The sequence below is a fragment of the Diadema antillarum genome, unplaced genomic scaffold (genome assembly GCF_040938485.1).
Source record: "Diadema antillarum isolate AM-2024a unplaced genomic scaffold, OU_Dant_1.0 scf00000036, whole genome shotgun sequence".
NCBI classification, from domain to species: Eukaryota; Metazoa; Echinodermata; class Echinoidea; order Diadematoida; family Diadematidae; genus Diadema; species Diadema antillarum.
This window is the reverse complement of record NW_027270925.1, coordinates 3,376,274-3,400,746: the sequence shown is the minus strand read 5'-3', so window position 1 is coordinate 3,400,746 and position 24,473 is coordinate 3,376,274. Positions and strand designations below refer to the sequence as shown.

The 24,473-nt window shown below is 37.7% G+C and overlaps 1 protein-coding gene across 1 annotated transcript; it reads right to left on the bottom strand.

Moving 5' to 3' along the window:
- Positions 1 to 1,653: 1,653 nt before the first annotated feature.
- LOC139708292 (NXPE family member 1-like) lies at positions 1,654 to 16,036 on the bottom strand. Its single transcript, XM_071620262.1, has 6 exons — positions 15,986 to 16,036; positions 9,563 to 9,925; positions 8,014 to 8,156; positions 6,483 to 6,746; positions 5,388 to 5,437; positions 1,654 to 2,450 (listed from the first exon to the last, which is right to left on the bottom strand). Exons 1-6 carry the CDS (start codon positions 16,034 to 16,036, stop codon positions 1,654 to 1,656), a joined length of 1,668 nt encoding a protein of 555 aa, XP_071476363.1.
- Positions 16,037 to 24,473: the final 8,437 nt, after the last annotated feature.

The following is a 24,473-nucleotide window of genomic DNA, read 5'->3' as shown; positions in this document are numbered from 1 at the left end:
AATGAAGACATTTTCCACAATACCGTGACCTACCTATAGTACCACTGAGACATTGATTCAGAGGGTGGATTATGAAACATTCAAGCTGAAACGATTTCAGTTATTTGCGACACTGAGTTCTTGTCATGTGTATAGTGTGCTCACCTTTCTGAAATGCACAGCGTATCAAAATAACAATTTAAAGAGTAAAAAATGAAACAATGTACGAGCACAGCAATGAAATTTGAACCAAAACTGGTTATTAAAAAGATTAAGGAAATTATGAAATGTTACAACGTAGCTAATTTCTGTAAAACAATCCCCAAAATGGTTGATATGGATGTGCAAGTGAGTGGCTGATGATAATCATATCACAACTTTGAATTGATCATGGACAAAAAAAAAACTGACAAAAATTCAATTCTTCTTCTGTAAAGGCATAACAAATGGTATTCACAAAGGATGAACTCCGATTTAATGATCAGCCACAGACTTATATCAGAATTTGAGACTTGGGCATGATTAGATTTGAACAAGAATTTTTGAAAAATGGAAATTTCCATATTTCATGCACAAACTATACCTGAGCTGTGAGGCTATGATGATATCATCAGCTCATTTGCATATCCATATCGAGTGCTGAAAGACTGTTTGGTGAACATCAGCAAAACTTCTCAATATCATAACTTCTGCTAAATCTTTGCTGCTCAGTCATTACAACACACAATGATATGTTTTCAATAACTTTCGCTTTTTCATTTCACATCAAAAAGGGCAAATTTTTAGGAGATCTGTGCGCTGTTCAGTCGGAACCTGTCGAGGCCATTAAATCATCACTTCATCCACCTTGCACAGACACTTCATATTACGCCTATAGTGCTCATTTTCTTGTTGTGTGAAAACATGCCAGCTTTGTTTCATTAGTCATGACTTATCCTATGTCTGATTTTGATGAAACTTCCTGTATACCACTTGGTTTGATTGTAGGGGCCTGCTCTATTTCATACAGAACAATAATCTGTACTCAAGTAATCATGTAAAGAAAAACACACACAAATTCAATTATACGTGTATGCAAGAACTGGCAAGTGAACAAAAACACATTAAGCATAGTAAAAGCATCACTAAATTGAATATGAGTATCATTATCATCATCGCTTTAGATAGATAATAATAATTATTATGTTCAATGTCAACAATGTCAACATCATTAAAATTTTCACCTCCATGAAGAGAGAAGAATATTGCAATGTTGACTACTCTGAGCTTTATTTCTCAACTTCTCCTGACTTAATGCCTTCTGCATCTTAGTTGAAATGTTCCTTATCTCCTCCCTAGCATGACCACTGGTACTACCACATAGCTCTACATGAACTACACAGCCATCACTCCTATTTACTGCCACTGCCCTCACATGCACTGCACGTACCCACAACTACTGAAGACATTGCTGGAGAAGAATAGTTGAACAAATTCATCTAAGTGAAGGGAAGACATGATTTTGATATGCACCAAATACTGTCAAGAATGGACTATTAAATGTGTTTTATATACAGTCTTCATGGTCACACTATATTGCACTATGGTAGCTCATATACACACAGGATGCATACACACACACATACACAGTAAACAAGTTAACAAGATTGCGAAAGTCAATTGCACGGTCATTCATCATCTTGAACAGAGATGGGACAAGAACAGGCTGATCTCTTCCGATATCACTTTGTCTGGCATATGCATGTTGCTGGGTGCTGACGGGTAGGAAAGGTTCATGTCCCATGTATCGACAAAGAGGGCGCCAACACCAGAAAAGGCATCGAACATTGCCGCTCTCATCTGGTAAAACATCCAGTCCCGCGCCTTCATCTCCTGCTGCATGTTGACTGGATGTGGGGTCTTCACCACAAACTTCAGACCTGGACACCTCTCTCGCGCAACCAGGAGAGCGTCCCGCACCCCTTCCAGCCACTCCAAGTAGGACCTCCAAGGGTAATTCGGGAAGTGAGCCCACGGGCTGAATACCACCACATGGTTGCAGGAATCACGGGGAAGGCCAAGGAGAACATCGGCTTCGAACCTGACGACAGAGAGGTTGACAAACACTGCGTGGGGATGCAGTGACAAGGGGTGGAAAATGAATTTGAAGTTAATGTCACTCATCGTGTCCCTTCTTTCCAGATAGAACGACTTATTTTTGAACTGGTTGTCCTCTGGCTTACTACGACCCAGGGCTTTGACTACAGCCGAGAACCACTGCCTAGTAGTGGAATCTCCAGTGAAGAACACGTTCTGGTGCTTGAGGCAGCTGCGAATGCTTGGACCGCGAAATTCCACCTGGGGGCTGCAGACCAGTGAGTGCCAGCGATTTCCAAACCAAAATCCATCTGAAACTGTGACGGGGAGGTCAGGCTGGCAGGTGGGAAGCGGGAGAATGTCCCTATCCAAAACCTTGCTTCCTTCACGGGTGGCTGTCAAAAAGATATCATAAACTCAGAAACATGAGATGATGTACACCACTGAACACTCAGTTAAAACAATATATCAGCCCTCATCTTTTGCCAACTTGCTGGACTCGCATCATTCCTCTGTAAGTTGACCTTGACAACTGGTTTTCAGTATGGGCCTGTATGGGCCTGACAGCTAGTTTTAGGTGGGAGGGCTATAAAGTATATTATGTTTGCAAAATAAGTCCAATTCAGGTACAATTCATAAAAGTAACTTAAACCAAATCTATGGTTATAAATGGGTCCATGTGGTGGTGGACATGAGGATTCACATGCACTTAGGCAATCAAAATTTTCACAATATGTGAACTACTTTTAGATTACCTTTGCCAAAATTTGGGTCATTTTCTATCTCTCATACCAGCAGGGTAGGGGAGGGGGAGGGGGAATTGTCATAGTGGTTATATACTCCAGTAATGGGCAGCTTTTATCTAGGACACAATTATACATCCTGAAAACATGAATTTTCACATCAAGTTCCATTTAAAATTGTGGCATACTAAGTAAAGTGTCACTACTCTGTCCTCTGCATTATTCCATGAAGCACACACACACACACACACACACACACATACAAACAGTTTAAAGTATGGTGAACGAGAAAAAAAAAGGACGATATTCATAAACAAGGTGATTTATGAATTTCTGGAAAGCTTAAGTCTCTATAAATATGAATAATCAACTTTCAGAAGGTGAAAACGTCACTAGAACGATGGAGAGATGGTGTTTTGAGACCCCTTTTAGACCATCTGAACTCGATCTGACGGCGAAATTTTGGTGACTAAAATTATGACGTCACGAAATGGACGAATCAGCCCCTGCGCTGATGCGCTGTGCTACGCGGCGCCGTGGTTCAAAGCGTGAATTCCGCATGATGACCAGAGTGCAGCGAGGTGTCTTGTTCACACAATCAGACACAAGGTTTAGTGATTTATAATTCTACTTATTGAATCCATCTTCCTTAGAATTACGGTACCATTAAAAATACAGATGACAACCGTTTTAGACTTCTGCTTGCACTTTCGCGCCTCAGTCTCGACTCTCAAACGGCTCGTAGTAGGCCTAGGCACGCTAACTTAGAACCAGAACTCTGACCTACGTAATACGTACTAGTAATCACGTAGGCAACACCGACAACATGCAGTGACCAGCAGTCTCAAGACTTGAATTTTGTTCGTACGATAGGCCTACAGTGATTGGCACACTCAGTAGCACCAAGTGTACGATCCTTGGTAACACTACCACTTGCCAGTAGTAGAGCCAGAGGCTCTACCAGCAGTATGGGTAGCATAAACACTACCAGCAGTAGGCCCTTCTACTAATAGGCCTATACAGGCAGAGTAGACCTACGGTAAGTGCTAAATACAATGAATGTAGGCGCCTAGGCCCTATCCGCTACAGAAGTAACATTAGAACGCTAACACGTGAGAACTTAGAAGGAAGGACAGTGCCACAAAAAGTTGTAACGTTAGACCTGCTTAAAATGTGAGGTTAGCAATTTTGAGTAATTTAATCAAGCATACGAAACTGTACAAACCAGTTGTGGCAGTTCCATTGCAGACCGTCTAGGTTGTATTTTCCCGGTAAAGTGATGTCACGCTAAATCGTCTTTGGTTTTGTTTTGTTTTCGTTTGTACGTAATGTACAGTTGTAATTATAGAACATCGTCGTCGTGTGCCTGCTGCTGGCAAATCTCCTCACACAGAAATCCTGAACCAAACTTGATCTCTGATGCACTCTATGGGCAGCTAGCTACTAGTAGAAGTAACCGTTAGACATTTTCTCTAGAAGCATTAGACCCTATTATAGTAAAACCTCTAACGTTACTAGTACAGAAAATAGTCTAGTAGTAGGATGCTGACGCGTCGCGACGTGTGTCATGCCGCTAGCTAGCTCGGCCCATATCAAGAAAGTCAAACTTAGCATCAGTCGGTCAATACAAGCGCAGCCCATATGCCGAACACGGTCTGGTTTATTGCTATGGTGTGCCAAAGTAATTAATGCTCGGTACTATAAAAACAATATGAAAATCACGAATTCAGTACAAAATCAAAGCAAAATGTTACTCTTATGTCAAAATCAAGGGCATTAATATCACTACCTGAAGCCTCCGGTTTTTATAAACAAAATTATTAGCGATATTATTAGTGATATTGTATTAACAGAATCAAACACAGTTCCTTTTGGCGCACCATAACAAAACACAACAACCTGGACGCACACCATCCACAAAGTGGGCTCCGTTGCCTCACCCTCGCTTCTTCTACCACCCCGACTCTGCCACTGTCATTATCAGTGTCATTGTCACTGGCACCACTCAATTCACTCTCGATGTCAAACTCAAAGTCTTTCCGAACAATATAAGTTAAAAATTTGGACGTTTTAATGTTTCAGCCAAGAAAGCAGATGCGACTAAAGACAGGCCAGATATTGCATCCGCTCACAAAGAAAAACGTGATTTCTGAATGGCGGTCCTCGATGTGCCGCTGCACTCGTAAAGACTTTTGTCCATTTCGTGACGTCATATTTTAGGGCTCGAAAAAGACGGCTGTTCCGGAGCGAAAATTGGTGAAGTAAATCAGTCAGTTTTAACTCGCAATTTCTCAGTAGCGCGAATATCTTTTAATAAGTCACATTAAAAATCTGTTTTAGGAGACATTTCCCTCTGCTTTGACACCTTCTTTTATATGAGTTTCTTGATTTTAATGTCTCGTTCACCATACTTTAAAGGTTGAGATTAACATTCACGACTTTCCTACTGTTTCTGAAGAAGCACATTCTGAGTAGATAACATTTTCACCAGAAAGACATACTGTGTGATTTTAACATAATTTCTGTGTTACAATAACAGCAAAGGGATGCTTACACTCATGGATGATTTTCAAATTTGATTTCACTCACCCTGGATGGTCACTGAACTTGAAAACTGCAATTTTGCGTGCACGTAACCTCTGCAAACAATGATCATGACAGTGGGAAAAGAGCACACTTTCTTGATGTAAACAATACATTACTGTGAAACATTATGTGCTACAAGTAGAATCAAATCTATCTATTCACTCCATTATTCTGAATAATTCACTCTTGATCATTTTACCTACACAACTTTGAGGAACCAAGTGACTTCATAAAGGCCCCTCCAGGCTCCTGTATGCATTATAGGTTTATCTTCTCTCGTAATAGTTGAGGATATCTGAGAATAGGATGAAGAGAGTGTGCACAGGTTCACCAAACTAAGGGGACATGCTCTACTAATGTGGCAACAAGGGAGATGCATGTCAAAAGAAAATGCCCTTGATTCCTTAACTGAAACTTTATTGACACTCAAATCAGTTCTAAAAGTACTATATGGGCATACAAACATAAAAGAGAGAGATGACCTCGTAATGCAGGGCTGCAAACATTGACATATTAAAGTCAGGGAGATTATCTATCTGCTACCTTAGAAGACATTTGTGCATTTGAATTCATCTCGGTGGGCAAAACTGATTACCAAAGCAGAAAGGCCTTCATATTCTTTTGTCACAATTTGAAGAAAATAATTTGAATTTTTCACAGAACCTCCTGCAGATCAGGAAGACTTGGCACCTCAAGTAATATCATGTATATCATACATTTATTCCAGTTAACAGGAAGTGTTGGACCAACAAGAGAAACTGATGGCACTTATTAATTATTTTGAACCAATATTCTCTTCTCCGCTGGAGGATTTATTCAACAAGCCCCTGCCTCTCCTGTTTACTTTGTTGCACTTTTTTTATATTTTTAAACTGGCAATGATATAGTACGAAGGCCCAAAACGCAACAATTGATGCATTGTTGAATGATTTACAAATCTTTGCTACATTGCAGAGAGTTTGTTGCAAAGTCTGGGTTTTGTATAAACCGAGATCTCCACAATGTCAGGTCAATTCAGGTCTGAAACACTGTTTTTACATTCACATTCTCAAATAAAGAAGTAAGGTATCAAATTTGCTAATAATATAGACTTCTTACTCTTGAAATAAGTAGACCTTCTCTCTGGGGAGAACTCGTTCAAACTGGTTCCTGTATGTTGTCGTTCCCCTCAAGCCCCTCAGGGTGTTACATGGCAGACTAGGCGGTGGTGAGCACAGGATTCGTGTTTGGAATAGCGCCCTCACTGGCCTGTACTCGCATACTTTGGACCATTCACCACTGTAAGCCACCCAACAAAGGGAATTTTCTGTCCGCTCTGCAGATGTAAACATCCCTTCCCATTGCACTTTCTTTTCTTCGTGTCTGAGAAAATAAGAATCATTACAGTTATGTAATGATGCTGTTATGGGGAAAATCCTGATACAATCACATCATAAAATGAGCTCAAGTGATTGTTGAGTTATTGGTTAAGGACAGAGCGTAAAAAAGATAACACACTAGTAGATCAAAAGAAATAATCAGTGATTCCTTTAAATCAAAACAGCTGTCATTTCTCACATTCAAAGTGACAGCAGAGATATATTCAGTTGTATACAAGGGACTCCTGATATAATTAAGTCCTTGGGACTTACAGTTTTCTTTTGTTATATCGAAATTTCGATGTAGGCAAAAACAGTAAAGAATACAAAGATGTATAGATGGTAACTTTGGGACCTGAACTTTAACTTTGTTATAACAAAAATTTTGTTATATAGCAATGTTTGCTATAATGGGAGTTCACTGTGTTAAAATTGTGACCATTGCATCACAAAATAATAGAAAAGATCAATCAATGTGATTCACTGACACATAAAAAACACAGATTAAAGTCTTAAATTACCATTTGCAGAAGAAACAAAAAACCAGCACTAGTGCCTTAAAATAATTCTGAAGTGTGAGTTAGGGATAAGGGACCACTGTAAAAATTTGAATCTGTATAATCGATGTTAAGTATTGTTAATTATACAAAATGTGAACAATATTTGTAATAGAAATGTTTCCAGACTAAGCCGTCTACAGTTACGATTTAATAAGAAAAATACTGATATCTCCTTATATTTTAGGCCTTATTGCAAAACTCTTAGATGGTAGGATGTTTTTTTTTCCATACAACAGACCTGCACATATGCATCAAATGTGATATCTTGAACATTTTAAAATCACTGCTCCCAAAGGTAAACAGGACCTTTTAACTAAATACTAGCTAAAAACCATGCTTTATTAACCAATGAAGTCTTGGTATACAATTTCATGAGTGATTGAATTCAATAGCAAACATCTGCAATGAAATGAGAAAAAAAAACCATCAAATATCAGGACAAAAGTTGGTGATTTCCAACCTTTGAGATGATATCCATCAAGTTGTTTATTTCACGAATATCAGTCAACCTGCAAAATTTGCAAGGATAAAAACACAGGGTAAATATTATGCCACATATACTGTGTATCACTGAATTAAATTCTTGCAGCAAAACACTTCAGGCAGACTGTACAACAGGGATACTTTCAGGAGACTCCATTAACTATACGTCATACTGTCAAAACAGGATGATAGAAATCACTGCTCTAAGAGCAAGAAGCAAAAACCTACCGAAAAGAGCTTCTGAGGTAGTCCACAGCCTCACTCGGATGGACCAGGGTCACATTCACTTGCACCTTGCCGGCCCAGCCTGCCAAAAAGTACAAGCTGTACGTCCCATTGTCGTGGTCTACAATCCTTGCAGCAGTGCTCGCCTGCATGGACAAACACCACGGGAAGTTCTTTGTATGTAATATTCTCTGTAAAGCAATTTCACGAATTAATATAGGTATTATTAATAGACTTAAATATTTTTTACTATCTTTGGTTTTTTCCGGATTTTGAATTTGATTGCTGATTCAGTGCTGCGAGCGCGGAATGCGTGAAATTGAATGCTCGGAATAAGAACTTCAATGACAAAAGTATGATATTGACTGGGAAAACCTGTATTGTGTACTTATGTAAGCGTTATGTATATTACTTTGTATTACTTTATATGGGAATAAAATCATTTGAATTGAATTAAACTGAAGTGGCAAATGTGAGCATGTTCCACTGAGATCATCTGCTCAATATATATCTAACAGAAAAATGCCATTATTTCATCTTCTTGCACATCATTCCATTAGGAGTGTTTCATGCCAGTAGGACAGGTAAGGACCTGTGAGAGCATCACGTATATACTAGATCATCACACAAGGCCCTAAGTGCAATAACCCACATCATGTCCAATGCTTCTACTGAGAAAAAAAAATCATTTCATAAGAATTAGAGAAATTTCTTCAAGTTAGAATGCAAAGTAACAATGTTCAAAATCTGTCAAGTTTCAAATGCCCTCATGAAACAGTGATATACAGCAGCCATTATGTTAATCAGACAAGGAGATACATTTTGTGGTCTCACACTTGCTTTATTTACAAACACATACATCTCCAGAAATTTCTTTGTGACAAGAAAAAAAAAACCCACCCATATATTGTATCCTTTGTTGTTGTGTTGACGTAACTTTTCAAGGGAAAGTGTCGCAATTAATTAATCAGTCAAAATCATGATATTTATATTTCAGTGCACAAACTGACACGGGAGTTGTGACTAAGTGACACCGTCCACTCAGCTAAATTGCATATAATGCAATTGTCATTAATATCTCTACTGAGTAAAAGCGTGTGAAACTCCTAACTTCCGTAACATTTAAAGTTTCAATTCCACTTTGATAAAACTTCAAAGATTCTGCTCCTTTAATTTGATTACATTCTCTTCATAAGGTCAACTTGACAATGGTGTGAAACATGTGCCAATCTTTGAGATATTTTCCTGATCTGAACATTTGCCACTGCCAAAGCACAAATGAATCGAGGGTGCACTACATTAAAAGTATGTCTCCAGAAAACAAAATGTACCAAAGAGAGAAGAGACTGCTATGCTATTTTTCAATTTTCCCAATACACAGCAAATGGGTAGAAAAAATAAAGTGCCATGCAATGCTTTATATATTTCAGATTATAACAACTGCTGCATAGAGCAAATTCTAGCTCATTCAAGATGGATAATCATATCAGACACAGGGTGAGGAATATATAAAACACAAATACCCATCCAACATTTAATAGCATTAATCTACCTTTAGTTTGGGTGTTTGTAGAACAGCGTACCAGAAGTCGCCGCCCCGATGGCGAGCTCGCCCGTTGGCATCCTTGGCAAAGAGATGGTAGTGTAGAGTATCGCCTACGCTTGGATGCTGTGGAGATATCAGTTCATAGTCGCTAGTGACCGCAGAAGTAAGTCCCATTGATATGGGCTGCACATCCACAGCAACAAGTGACTGACCAATGGAGCCCTTGGCGATGGGCTCATCTGGATATGGTCTCCTGCGCGTAGTATTCCAAGGTGATAGAATATGGCGCCACCTGGTCTCAAGCCCCCTTTTTGTAAGATCACTGTTACAAGTATTCGTTGATGTCACGGGTGCATCAACATGACCAAACTGTGAATAGAGAAATGAAATGATTAAAAATCAAAAGAAAATTATCACACCTGTTGGGATGAACTAGTGGTTGTTGACCTAATGAGCAAGATAAGACATTGATGTGCAGAGAATCATTTTTGCACTGAAACAGTGTGTTGTGCCATCCTCACAGAATCTCACAAATCACAAGCACATATGCAAGCATATACCTGTGTGCATCACACACATATATAAATGTGCATACACATACTCACAAATTAGAAACCATCAACCTGGCTTGATTGAAAAAAACATGGTCTTCAATCATTCTATCGAATGTGGTGTGTCCCTCACGGTTCTCACGGTTCCATGACATTTGCTCCTGCGACAATTACTCCCATGATATGTCTGCATGCTAAGCCAAACGTAAATTCAACCCATAAACATAACCCTAACCCTAATCCTAATTCTCACATCAAACTAAACCTAAAACCCTATCACAACCCTAACCCTAACCCTAAGTCCTTAGAGAAAATAAGACCGGAGCAATTGTCGCAGGAGCAAATGTCGTGTCACCGTCCCTCACTGAACTAAATCTATGGAAACCAACATTTTTTGCAGATATAAGGTATATATGGGGAAGAGTCAAGCTACCTTTTGAATGCTTTAAATAGACCTTGAAGCAAATTACTTGTGGTGTTCTTTCAGTGTATGCTATATAAACTAACTAATACTTCTTCTTCAGAGGTGCTAAAAGCTACACCAATTATATAATTCCTCACCTATTCATGTAAAAAAAAAATTGTTTAGTTTCAAATAGAAAGCGACAGGAGATAGACTTTTCTCCCATTTATAGGATTCTGGACCTGTTAAAAGTTTGTCTGATAAGAAAGAATGAACTTTTTCTAGCACAAAGGTTGAAATTTGATCAAAATTTGAATAATATCAGGGAAATTATGCAATATTATGGAGTTTCACTTATTTCACACACAAAAAAAGTTCAGTTGATATGAAAAGAAATATATATTCGCAGTTTATTTCCAGACATTAGACCAAATTTATTATATTATCAGTAGACTTATCCTTGATAGACATTTAAACCGAACTTAACCTATTAATAGCTTCGACTCTTATAATTAAAATGCATGTTTTTTTATTTCATTCCAACCATTCCACCAAATGATATCACCAATGCACTTCTGAACTGATGTTGTGGCACAAGAACGACAATTCTTACTGGAGTTCAGTGACCTTTGACCCATCACTACAGTAATGTTTATACAACTGTTTGCTGACTATCTTCCACCCTATCCACTCGATTTACATTGGACACTCAAAGTGGAAGTAAAGACTTAAATGTGTTATTTTCTTCTTCCTAGAGTATGGCTGCCTCTGACCTTGACCTTTGACCACTTGATTTCATGGAAGTAATTGTCCATTTATTTGTACAATTCCTATCAAATAATTACTGGACAATATTCAAACTTAATTTTTTTTCACTTTCTTTCTTCAACAGAATGTATAAGAAACAATATCATGAATTTGACATGCGAATCGTTGTAAATATATATAACTAGACAGGATTAACAACATGTTCTTGTCTACATGATCAGTAAAATAAAGATACATACACTCTATATACACCCTGAGGAGAAAAAAAGTGGAGGTACCCATGCACTCAAAAGACTCAAAAACACTAAAAATGACCCTGCACCACAAAACCAAAAAAGAAAAGTCGCAATACACACATGGATTTTTAGTTAAGGACAGATTCTGAAAGAGCAGACTTTAAGATTTAAAATGATGTACATGTATAACTCAATTCAAATGGACATCCTAACCTATCTAAATATTGAAAAGAAAACACAAACTGTGGAAAAGTGTTTACTGAGAAAAGAGGCTCTAAAGTATACGGATTATTTAAGCGTTTTGATATCAAATACGGAGTCGTGCAAGAGAGATGTGCAGTGAATGGGACAAAAAATAGGATATAAAACTCCACAGCATAAACAATGAAAGGATTATCAGAGTAAGCCGAAATTGGTCATATTCTATATCAACACATTCCATTCATGACTAATGGCAACTTTCACAGAAGTAGCATCATCCTTTCAAAAGTTATTAGAGTTGAAAGTGAAGAGTGTGTAAAGGGTTTTTAAGAAATGAAACGTTTACTCTAAGACACACCTAATCACGTTGTTCTACAAAAAAAAAGTTCTAGAAAAACTGCTAACAAGACAATTTCCCATTCAGTTTATGATCCCAGACCTTACCATGATGGAGATGACGTCTTTCTCTTTCAGAAAACATGAGAAACTCAAAATTGACTATGCTGACTCATATCACCTATTTTGAGTACTGACACAAAATCAGTGTGTGCAACTTTTTGTTGGTTTTTGGATGCAGGGTCACAAATGAGACTTATGCTATTTAATAGTTATATAATGTAATATATATATATATATATATATATATATATAGGATACATATGAAATATATATATATATATATATATATATATACGAAGAAAGAGTCTCAAGTACGCGATGGATCCAACGATATCTACATCTATATCTACATCTATATCTATATTTATATCTATATACACTCAGCAAAAAAAGAAAGTAAACACTCTCTCGAGTTCAAAATTTTCATAGAAGATTTTCATGAAAATCAATATATTTTATACCATATTAAAGGTAATTTAAATGGCTATCAATCTAGTAGGTCAATATAAAAAGAAACTTTACGCATGAGTGAACACATTTTTTTTATCCTCCAAATCACAAAAGTAAAATTTGCAAAAATTGACATATTGTCTTTCATTTGCAAATGCCCTTTAAAACAACACTAATAACAAAAGACCAGTTTAACACAATGAGAGACACAAAGAAATGGCAAAAATAAGTTTATATTCTCTTAATCTCTTTATAACCTCAAACAAAATAAAAGTGGGAAACTTCAGGGCGGAAAATAAGAATTTGTAATGAACTACAACTTCAAGTGTCATAGGGAGTAAGGGCACGAAGATGATTAAATGAACAAAATATCTTTATTTCATTCATTCAATTTAGTAATTTAAGAATTCATAAGAAAAATTCAAGAACCAAATATAATTTACAATTTTCCTAATTTGAATATTCAATTCAAAATTCTACCACTTTTGTTAATGTTGCTTATTCTCTCATTTCATGTGAATTTGGATTTGACAGAACATTCTTCATTTTCCTCCATTATTTTTAGCCTTTATTGATCTTTTGGGCTTTAAAGAATTTATAGAGATCATAGGTATATTTTTGCAACTGAATCCATGTTCATTATTGTGTCAAATTTGTCTTTTGTTCTTATTGTTTAATGGTAGAGCATTTAGGCATGAATGACAACTTGATCATTTTTGCAATTTTCACGTTTGTGCCTTGGAAGAAAAAAAAACAAAGGTGTTCACCCATGCGTAAAGTTTCCCTTTTTATTGACTTATCAAGTTGATAGCCAATTAAATTACCTTTCATATGGTATATAATACGTTAACATTTCACCAAACATTCTATGAGTAATATAAACTTGAAAAAGTGTTAACTTTCTTTTTTTTTGCTGAGTATATATATATATATATATATATATATATATATATATATATATATATACATTCATTTTCATAGGGACCTAGGAACACACACATATATATATATATATATATATATATATATATATACAATGAAAAAAAAAATCCAGCGAGGAGTTTTTCACTGCATGATCACTGTTTGATAATCTATATGTTTAAAACTAACTTCACGGTGAAAGATTTACACTTTTTTTCTTTCAGGTATATTACATGAGATGGATAATGACAGCTGGAATTTTTAGGGACCTAGGAACATCTTTTTTTTTTTGGGGGGGGGGGAGATTAAAAAAAAATCTAAGGACAGAACCTTCGACAGGAAGTCATGGGCAATATTGTGGGGTTTTTTTCTTCTTCTTCTTCTTCTTCTTCTTCTTCTTCTTTATTTTAACCCGTTAAGGAAGGACTGGTTTTTGCTACAACACGCATTTCCCATAGACCCTGCCCGAGTATACTTGAGACACGTCTTCAAAATGATAAGCCTGAAACTAATAGTATAGGTTTTCCCGGCCAATTTCGCATTTTTGTCAGTCCATTTGACAGAAAGTTCATCCAATTAAGCAAAACCCCTCGTTATCTCACAGTCTGTCACAAAATTGTAACTTGTGCGTTCAATTTAGCATTTCGATCCTTGAAATTTGCACGTGTGGCTTTCGAATTCGTAAAAAGGGTATTCAAATTGGCTGGTACTCTACGTTCATTCAAATTCACCATCACTCGCCGAAAAGGGCATTTGAATCATTCAATTTCGCGAAGGGGCAGTCAGATTCCAAACATTTTCATCATCAAATTTACGTCGTGATATTTATTTTTTGAAAAGGTGAGGACATTTGAACGGGTGTTTCTTTATATGACTTTTTGTTTCATCCACACACTGTCGAAGCAGTAAAGGTATCATATTTTTGACCCTATATAACTCGAGTTTGTTGTTCTGTAACACCCATTTTCTTTCATACATCTCATTATAGGCCTAGATGTACCAATACTTCAGTTTAATTTCATCCGATCTTCTTACAGTCATGACAGCATAAGTTAGATACAGACGTATATCTCAAGAAGAGAGAGAAAGAATGTTATTATAGGAACATTAATGTTGATGATCATAACCTTGACTTCCTAAAACTGGCCCACACACTCGGAATCAAGATAAATTGTGCCCACATGCACTTCGGACTGGCAGATTCAATAAGCACATTGGAAAAAAAATGGTGCCAAAATCTCTAAAACGAATACGAAAATATGAAGTTATGATGCTTACAAAATGATAGCTATGTTGAAAAAAAAAATAGCATAAGCATGCGTGCTAAATTGACTGCAAATATGTTAAACAACAATTGGATTCCCCAAAATGAATTTCGAATGAACGCACACAGCATATACGTGATCACGTGAATTTATCATTCTAAACTGAATGACCAAATAACGAAATGGTGCTTGTTTTACGAATTTAAATTGATAAAGTGTGGATTAGAATGAGGTTAAAGGTAATTTGAATGTTCCAAAATGAATTTCAATGAAGAGATCATAAAATTGAAATAACGAACATCTACGCTAAATTCTGCTTTGTATTGAATGCAGCAATAAGGAATTGGACTGACAAAAGTTCGAAATTGGCCTGGAAAACCTAAAGTAGAAAGTGTGGGGGGCAGTTGTGATTTTCTCCCAGAGAAATTGTAGACATCCCAACTGCAAAGTAGACAACATCGGTATCCTGTTTTAGAGCGCAGTTTTGTACTGACACAAGTAGTTCACACAAGCAGGAAATACAAAATCAAGATCACGCCAGCAGCTATGCAGTTGCTGAGGAGTCGGGACACACATCTATGCCTTTGCCTACAAGATTACTAATAACCGTCTGCTTGTGTGGTAATGTAGCAGCAGTAGCAGCAGGCAAGGCGAGGACATGGGCTGATTATGCACCTACATGCAGATCCACTAATAGTATTCATTCGAGTACGTGGGAAGGGATGCCGTGTAGTATAAGATCGCCGTTTGTCTCGTTGTAGGAGCGATCGACTTATTTCCTTTTGACTGAGACCGACAGAAATCAAATCAGTGCAGATACTTCAATTCGAAATAATGATCTCAATAAACATCGGTAAAATCGACCTACGTCGACAGTACGGCGAGATGAGAATGACATATTATTTGCTAGATAGACATTTTGTTCGGTTACGGTACACACACAGTGATGCATGCATGGGTGGCTGAATTATGTAATGTGATGAGAATGAGGAATGACACGAAGGAGTTATCACTGCTTCATACTCACCCATTTTTGTCTGATGTGCAGAAGGGATAATATAAGAGCCAGATTGATGACGAGAAAGACGAAGAAAAGGGCTTTGATATTCCTGAAACCGCAAGGCGCTTGCATCGTTGCATTTATTACAAGTCACTACGCTACGTAGAAAGGAATGAGCATCTGTACCTATCATTCGCACCGCAGTCTGCACTTGACCGACCTCTATATCCTATACAGTCAGCTTCCTTAGAGTGTACTCCTTGGAGACGGGAGCGTCGAGCCGCATGAACGCATCAAACAAACCATGTGATGATTAGTAGTGAGATGTTTTGGCAGGGCAGCATCACTATGCCTAGCAGTGGCTTTTAGTTCTCCTTTGTTTTGTTTTGTGTTTTTTTTGTGTGTGTGTTTTGTCTGTTTGTTCATTTTCCATCTGAGAAGATGGCTGGATAGCCCATTTTCAGCTCTGCTAAGCTGGTCTTCCATGGGGTCCAGTTGGATGTGAGGCGGGACCACTTCACCGGGTCAAAACACCCTGCTCTTTGCGAGCCCTTCCTTGACGTTACCGCAAGCTAGGAGTAGATGCGTGGCCCATGCAAAGGAACTGGATTACGTTATTGAACTTGAACCAATAGGGTTCGCATCATCCCACATCGCATGATAAATAGGGATTTACTTTTTAATGACTATATACTAAAGAGACATTAAAGGCATAATTTACCATTTGCAGATAAAACAAAAACCCAGCTTTAGTGCTTCAAAATACGCTTGTAGTTCTAAAATGTGAGTCAGGGATAGAAACAATCTATGTAAGAATTTGAATCAGTATAATCAATAATGTTATAGTATATAAAAGTAGTTAAATATACAAAATGTTAACAATGGTTATAATAAAATGTCTCTATAGACTAAACAGTCTATAATATCATGGTTCTAAATATTGAGAAAAATAATGATATCTCCTTATACTTTAGGCTATATTGTAAATTTTTTATCTTGTAGGATGTCTTGTGATACACCTGACCTACACACATGCATCAAAATATGTGATATCTCAACAATTTTTAAATCACTGCTCCCAATGGTAAACAGTACCTTAAATGGTGAGGACAAATTGTTAAATATTTTGAAAAGTGATTAATCACATAGGGCTTATTCAAAGAGTATTATAAATACAGTCTCTTTCGTAGGACTTTTATTTTTTTTTGTGTGTAGATATGAAAATTTAGTTGGTAGGCATGATATTAGGAAATTTTGTATATACGATTGTATTTATGAGTTCAGTGTTTTAGTGCTCGCAGGAGGTGCCTGTATGTAACGTTTCTGTACACGTTATGTTTGTGTAATGTTTTCACATATTTTGTATAATATAATGCTTTTGAACTCGCATACCCCAAATGGGGTGATTGATGAGTCAATAAACTTTCAACTTTCAACTTTCAACAGCCGCACATGCAGCGCGCCCGGCCCTCGTTCTTCAGCACGTCCAGACTTACTGATATGCACTTTGACACTTCCAATTTCGTGGGTAACAAGTGGGTCTATGTATTACAAGTACTCGCACTGCAAACACATTCAGAGGACTTTTTGCTCATATGATGTTTGACGGAAAAAATAATAATAATAATGATAATAATAATAATAATAATGATAATAATAATGATAATAATAATAATAATAATAATAATAATAATAATAATAATAATGATAATAATAATCAATAAATAGATAACAATAATGAGATGAAATATCAACAAAAGGGTTGAAGTAAAGCAAACAACTATAATTATTCACAGGATTCGGTCCGTGTTTATGAGTATATAAACTCTTAGTCAAATAAATCAAACAGTCGCCTCTTTCCACACGAATTCTTGGAAGACTTATGATGATGATGTATTATGATTGGAAGATGAGGCGTATCAACCACGAAAAAAACCCACTTATTTGTCAATTAGTGTAAGATTTATATTCTGTTCTCTCTTTTTTTCTCTTTTGCAGTCTTTAATTGTGCAATTCTGCACATCTTCAAGGTGACTGTTAACGTAAAGAATGCCTCAGCGAAGTCCGACGTGAAAATAACATCATAGTTTCACCAAACTGTAATATTTGCCACAATCGCATGTACGTAATTAAGAAGCTGGTGCATGGCAATAGAAGGGGCAACAGGATGTCGAAATTCTGTATCAGTGGTCTATTCGCATAATGTAATAGGGCCTACGATAAAGATCCTGTTTTGATTTATTGTTAGCAAACTTAAACCTCCCCCCCCCCCGAACATAATAGTTTGAAGGTAATGTCCTTTCTTGAAATGAAAGAAGAAAACAAACAAACAAACAAACAAACAAACAAACAAACAAAACTGTATATCTTTCGCGTCTATACTGCATGACTTGTACTGCGTCATACAGAATAATAAAAAGCGAATAAATGAAATGAAATGGAATGATAAAACTATAATGAAAGGAATTTGCCTATAATTACCACTTCTGTGCCACCTTTATTTCCTGTTCATGTGTGAAATTTGAATAGATTAACTCACATTGACTCATTGGGTCAGAATCAAAAGAGTAAAATCTTCGAGGGAAGCAAGATGACTTTGTCGAACTACAATTGTGTATACAAACCAATGGTGCAGGGTTGTGATGTGATGACATCATCAGCACCTCGTCTGGATATTGATGACGAACAACATCGCTTTTCCATGAAATAAGGGAAATTCTACCACAACTACATTGTACCTTATTTTAGGTCTGATTGTTATAATAAAATAACCTACCACTTTTAATTTGACAGGGTCCGTGATCCGTAATTTTTACTCTATCTGAAGCTAATCCAAACATGTCTTAATGATGGAATGGCATTTAGAATATAAATAAACAGCTTGTATGGTGTGGTTTTTTTTCTCAACCAGAGGTCTGCACGTCTTCTCATGCTTGGGGGAGGGGGGGGGGGGTCGTATACCTCCCTGCGTTAAGCATGTAATAACCAGGAAAAAAAGGGGGTATACGGGGTTTGCAAGTACTGTTGGTATTATAGTATCTCGCGCTTTTCACTTAATTTTTTTCAGTTCCATTTCAGTAATTTATAAGCACGTAAGATACATTTTGTAGCTTATGCAGAACGGCATTGCACATCACTGGTTGATGTGATTATGATCCATGATTTTGATACTTAATGTTACTGTAGTTAATGAGAGACGTGTGTAAGAATACATTGTATAAAAATGTGATAGTGTATACAGGACCTTATGACAGTTTCATCGTGAATTGACAAACATACATTGGCAATGGATTAAGTTCAAAACTTCTCTCTATATTCATGACTAAATAAGTATTGGGAAGTTAGATCTAAAACTTGGCCGAATTTATAATGCTAAGTTATGCATTCGACGAAAATGATGTATCACGTATGTCAGTCATAATAGATTACAGTCATTAGATTAAACAGGGTCGCCGTGCATATAGTCTGTCATACCCAGTCGTATAGATTACTCACCGTTTATATAAAATGAAACATGAAATATAAAATGAAAGTTTTTATGGTACCTAACGAATAATGGCGCTTGGTTTAGCGCCCCTCCTAATTCTATATAGAAGGGGGTTTAATAACATTTTAAACGCACCTTTACAAGCGACACAAACAACAGCAAGTTGTTCGTGACACCATGCTGCCAAGTTATTTATTTTATATTTTACTCCATAATTTTTTCAGGTCTGATTTTTATGAAATTCCTGGTAATCATATTCATTTGATTTTACTTCTACTCAGTATGGGTGCGAAATTGCCTTCAGAGATATTTCATTATTATATTGTTGGTGTCTGTATGTACGTCTGTCTGTTTGCTTGTTTGGTGTGTTTGTCACGCATTCGTTTGTTTTCTAGCCAGTTCGATTCGTCGCACTGTGCTGGCTTCTCAGGAAAATTTCACATTTGTTTGTTATACTGAAGAGCCACTATGACCAAATGAACGTTATATACTCCAACTATCAGTGATGAGATGAGTCCAAGGTGATCCATTTTGATACAGGCTTCGTGCGAGCAGTGTGCTATATTGCGTGATTATGCAGGCTCGTGTAAAAAAATAAAAATGGAAGAAGATGCTATGCGTAACTCTGAAGTAGTTTATTGTCGGATATTGATCTAAACACTCTTCCCAACCAGAAAATGAGCTTACACTCTACTTAACAATGAATATTATGTTAATGAAAAGGCTTCTGTATATGGTTTAACCTCATGCATGTATAAAACAAATCATGTGATGGCAGGAAATATAATTTTTTTCCTGTATAATGACAACGTGATTTTAATAGTATAGTCTGAAGAGATCACATAAACATAAAGGGCTATACAATCTGAACAGGATTTGATGTGTTTCCAGCCCACCAAAATTATACAAAAGTCATGTATATTATATTCAATTTCCAGATATAGGTAGGCCCAAATGCAGTTTTTGTCGAGCCTACCGGAGGTGAGGGGAGACTAAGGGATCGCCTGCGGCGTCTGTCAGTCCGTCGTCCGTCCGTCGTCCGTCCGTCCGTCCGTCCGTCCGTCGTCTTTCCGTAACACTACAAAAACTTCAATAACTCTTTACTCCGGGCTTCAGTTGCAATCAAACTGCGAGGGAAGAGGGGTCATACAAAGTTTCACGTTTTACCAACATTATATGAAGGTCACCTCAAGGTCAAAGCTCACAGGCAGGGGTCAATGAACTTTCGGGCCCAATGTAAAGTTTTTATGGCGCGTTTCTATTATGGGTCATAACTTTTGATCCATAACTCCATTTGTGACCAAACTTGGATGGTAGATGTCCCTTGGAGAGTGGATGATCACCACAAGGTGAAAGGTCACAAGCAGGGTTCAACGAACTTTTAGAGCCCAATGTTAAGTTTTTATGGCGCGTTTCTATTATGGGTCATAACTTTTGATCCATAACTCCATTTGTGACGAAACTTGGATGGTAGATGTCCCTTGGAGAGTGGATGATCACCACAAGGTGAAAGGTCACAAGCAGGGTTCAACGAACTTTTAGAGCCCAATGTTAAGTTTTTATGGCGTGTTTCTATTATGGGTCATAACTTTTGATCTATGACTCCATTTGTGACTAAACTTGGATGGTAGATGTCCCTTGGGGAGTGGATGATCACCACAAGGTCAAAGATCACAAGCAGGGGTCCACGAACTTTGAGAGCCCAATGTTAAGTTTTTATGGGGCGTTTCTATTATGGGTCATAACTTTTGATCCATAGGTCCGTTTGTGACCAAACTTGGATGGTAGACGTCCCTTGGGGAGTGGATGGTCACCACAAGGTCAATGGTCACAGGCAGGGGTCAACGAACTTTAAGGGCCCAATGTTAAGAGTTTATGGCACGTTTCTTTTTTGCCATAAATTGTTACCCTTTTATATCTCTTTTTTATCTGTTATATCTCTTTTTTATCTGTTATATCCCATCCGCGTACAATTTCTTGTACGCGAATGAGCGAGACACATTATGGCACTTGCCTTGTTTTAATTGATGTGCTTTGACAGAAGAAGAGAAACGGAATAAGGAAGAGAGTGTACATAATTACTCTTGTTGAGTGATTAAGGATAGGACCTGCACTATATCTATTCAGAGAAAAGAATTGTTTTCCATTGCTCTTAACATAAGAGTAAACCATTTGGCATTCTGGACGTGTTTTTATTGTTATAGCTTTGTGTCTTAGAGGTATACGTTATGTATGTGTTCTATATTCAAGTAGTCAGCACGGCAACACATTGAAAAACAAAAACCACAGATAAATTTCTATATGGACTAATATGGACGTCAGCAGTGACGAAGAATTCATCGTTGACAGTTACCTTCTACTTAGTTTTTGTGGTTGTTTTGGGAGGGGCTCAACGCGATAAAGCATTATTCACTTGTCAATAAATTGCACTTGAGATGACGAAACAAAGAAAAAATGTCTGTGTTTGTTTTAGCTTTGCACTACTGAACTCATTTGGAAACTTTGTTGAATATAATAATACAGAATGGATTGCGAAGGCCCTGTCGGAAAAAAAAAATAAAGTCAGTTAAAGGTGATGAGCGAGGTGCGTTACGCTGTCCATCAGCCTTTTACACCAACAGAAATCATTCTGCGGTTACGCCTAGCATCAACCTCAGCAGCTTACAATGATTTCTAAAGAAATCATGCACCACTGTATACGGATGTCAAGGTGCCTCTTTTATGACAGCATTCCTGGCTGAATAAGTCATGCAACTGATATGATATCATATACGCTAGCTAAAAGAAATGAGCAACTTAGTATATCCTGCCAAGAAACAGACGAGATAGTTCCTCGCCTCCTCGACATTTTCTGATCCTAGAAGCGAGTGAGTTGGAGAAACCCGGCCTAGATAGTTATGGTATTCTTTCAGAGTTTTTGAGTCCGAGGAGGTAAGAAGGCGAATTGTGATGAGATCTCACCTTCTCAACATCTACAGTCCAAGAAAGGGGGGAGATGGAGGTGATTATGGGACCTTATCATGACGAAAAGATGTTTCTTTTTTTTATATACCAAAATGAAAAATGTATTGATCATTAAAAAAAAAGAGCATGCACTCTTTTCGACTACCTGTAAAAATGTTATCATAGTTACAACATGCACAACTTAACACATTGATGTAACTTCTCTATATCAAGGCCGGCGCAAAGGGGGGGGGGGGGGGGAGCAAATACAGTTTGCATACTAACATCGGAATACATAAGGTTCTAACCACTTGCCCCCCCCCCTTTTTTTTTTGCATAATACATATAGGAATACATAAGGGTCAACTACTCCCCCCCCCCCCCCCTCCTTACCTCGGAAGTGGCAGCAGAAAGGTGGTTAAACTTCTTTTTTTTTTTCTTTTTTTTTTGCTTGTCAGTCGATTAACCTGTACCAGAATACCAGAAATATAAACTTATCTATATAAGGGGGCTAAGTTTTTACAAGATGTACATTTGCAAGAGTTTCGAGTATTGATACAGCTGTATAGCTGGAACCATCATGTTGATACCCTAATAAGCAAGAAAGCAAACTCAACATCAGCCTTCCTCAGAAGCAACATCAACGCCTTCCCAAGGAAAACAAAAATCCTGTGTTACACAACTCTGTTGCGCCCTATCCTAAAATATGCCTGTACTGTCTGGGACCCCTCTACACAGGTGCACATCACCAAATTAGAGAAAGTCCGGCGACGTTTCGCACGTTTTGTACTAAGGCGGTAATGATGTACCGGGTCATGAACTCCCTAGACTAGTGGACATCCCACGGACAGTACCTGCACCATCTCCGTACTTGCATCGTGGACATATCCTGAAACTTGTTGTCCCTCACACAAGAACAAAATGTTACAAATCATCGTTCTTCCCAGATGCCATCCGATTGTGGAACAGCCTTCCTCTGGATGCTGTCAACTGCACCTCGCTAGATCTATTCAAAAGGAGGGTGCAAGACATACAACTGCGTTAACAACCAGGGGTGTTTTTAGCTGTAAATAGTGACTTTGTAGACATTTTAATGACACTGTATATGCCTGCACCATTTAGTGGACTGTACACGGAAGAAAAAGAAGCTTAAGAAGAAGATGCAATTACAAGGGTAAGAGTTCTGTGGTGCACCGGGGTGCAGGGAGGGGGATCAAGGCTCTTCGAGAAAGGTAAAAATTAGAGATGGCCCTCTACGTCCAGAAGGGCATTCGTACAATATCGTGTTGTTGAATTTGGTCCGCGATCCGCGATATGAAAGATGCATGCATTTGATTGCATAAGATGACGCATTGTACGTGTGTAGTTGATTTAAAGGGGCATAGTCCCGGTAGTGTAGATGGCGCTGTTGATGATGCTGCCGATCACCATTAGCATTGATACGAAGATTACCGAAGTTGAGCTGTCATCAAGAGTAAAGTGCGTAGATGTTGCTAAGTAACGTTGCCTTTGCTGTCTTCTTTGCGCATCGCGCAGTCTGCAGTAATGCCAGGGTGCGTGCGTATGTGCTTGTTATTATGACATCACAAAAGAAGTTTGCTAAAGCTGTCATCCCCTTCAGCCGAATCATGAGCCGAACTGTGATCGGACCACTGACTAAAGTGAATCGGACTTCTTCGGACTCGGGAAAGTGGGCCAAAGCGTAAGCGCCAAAGAGAAGTTGATAGCGTATGTCTCTATAGGAAACTTGCGCCGTGCGCCCGCGTACGCATTTGACTAAAGGGCTCACACCCGTAAATACAATGGAATGTCCGAAACCCCTTCACAAATTCGTACCAAAGATACCAAAATAAATGAAGAAAAAAATTAATTAAAAATCAATGATGCAGTTTGGCAAAAAACTGAATAGCTGTAGATATTGAGTATGAATTCCTCTACAAATTGCATTTTGGTTAGAAGATGAAAGCTTTTCTGGTGGAATTTGAGGGGACTATATTTCATTGGGTACGTGCACGGAAAATGGGTGACTTTTTGAGTGACAAGAACTCGTAGTCTGGCTTTTCGTACCCCTGAACAGAATTTGAACTGAATTATCCACCCAGAGAATTTGATGGATGAAAGGGTACATCTAACTTATCCAGGTTAGTGAAGCTGAAACACCTCATTTCTCCCAGCTATTTTACAGAATTTTTTGAAATTTGATTTTTAACACACGTCCCTATGGGGAAATATTTATGGGTGTGAGCCCTAAAACACCGGGACCATGCACCTTTAATTGGGTCTCGCTAGCTAG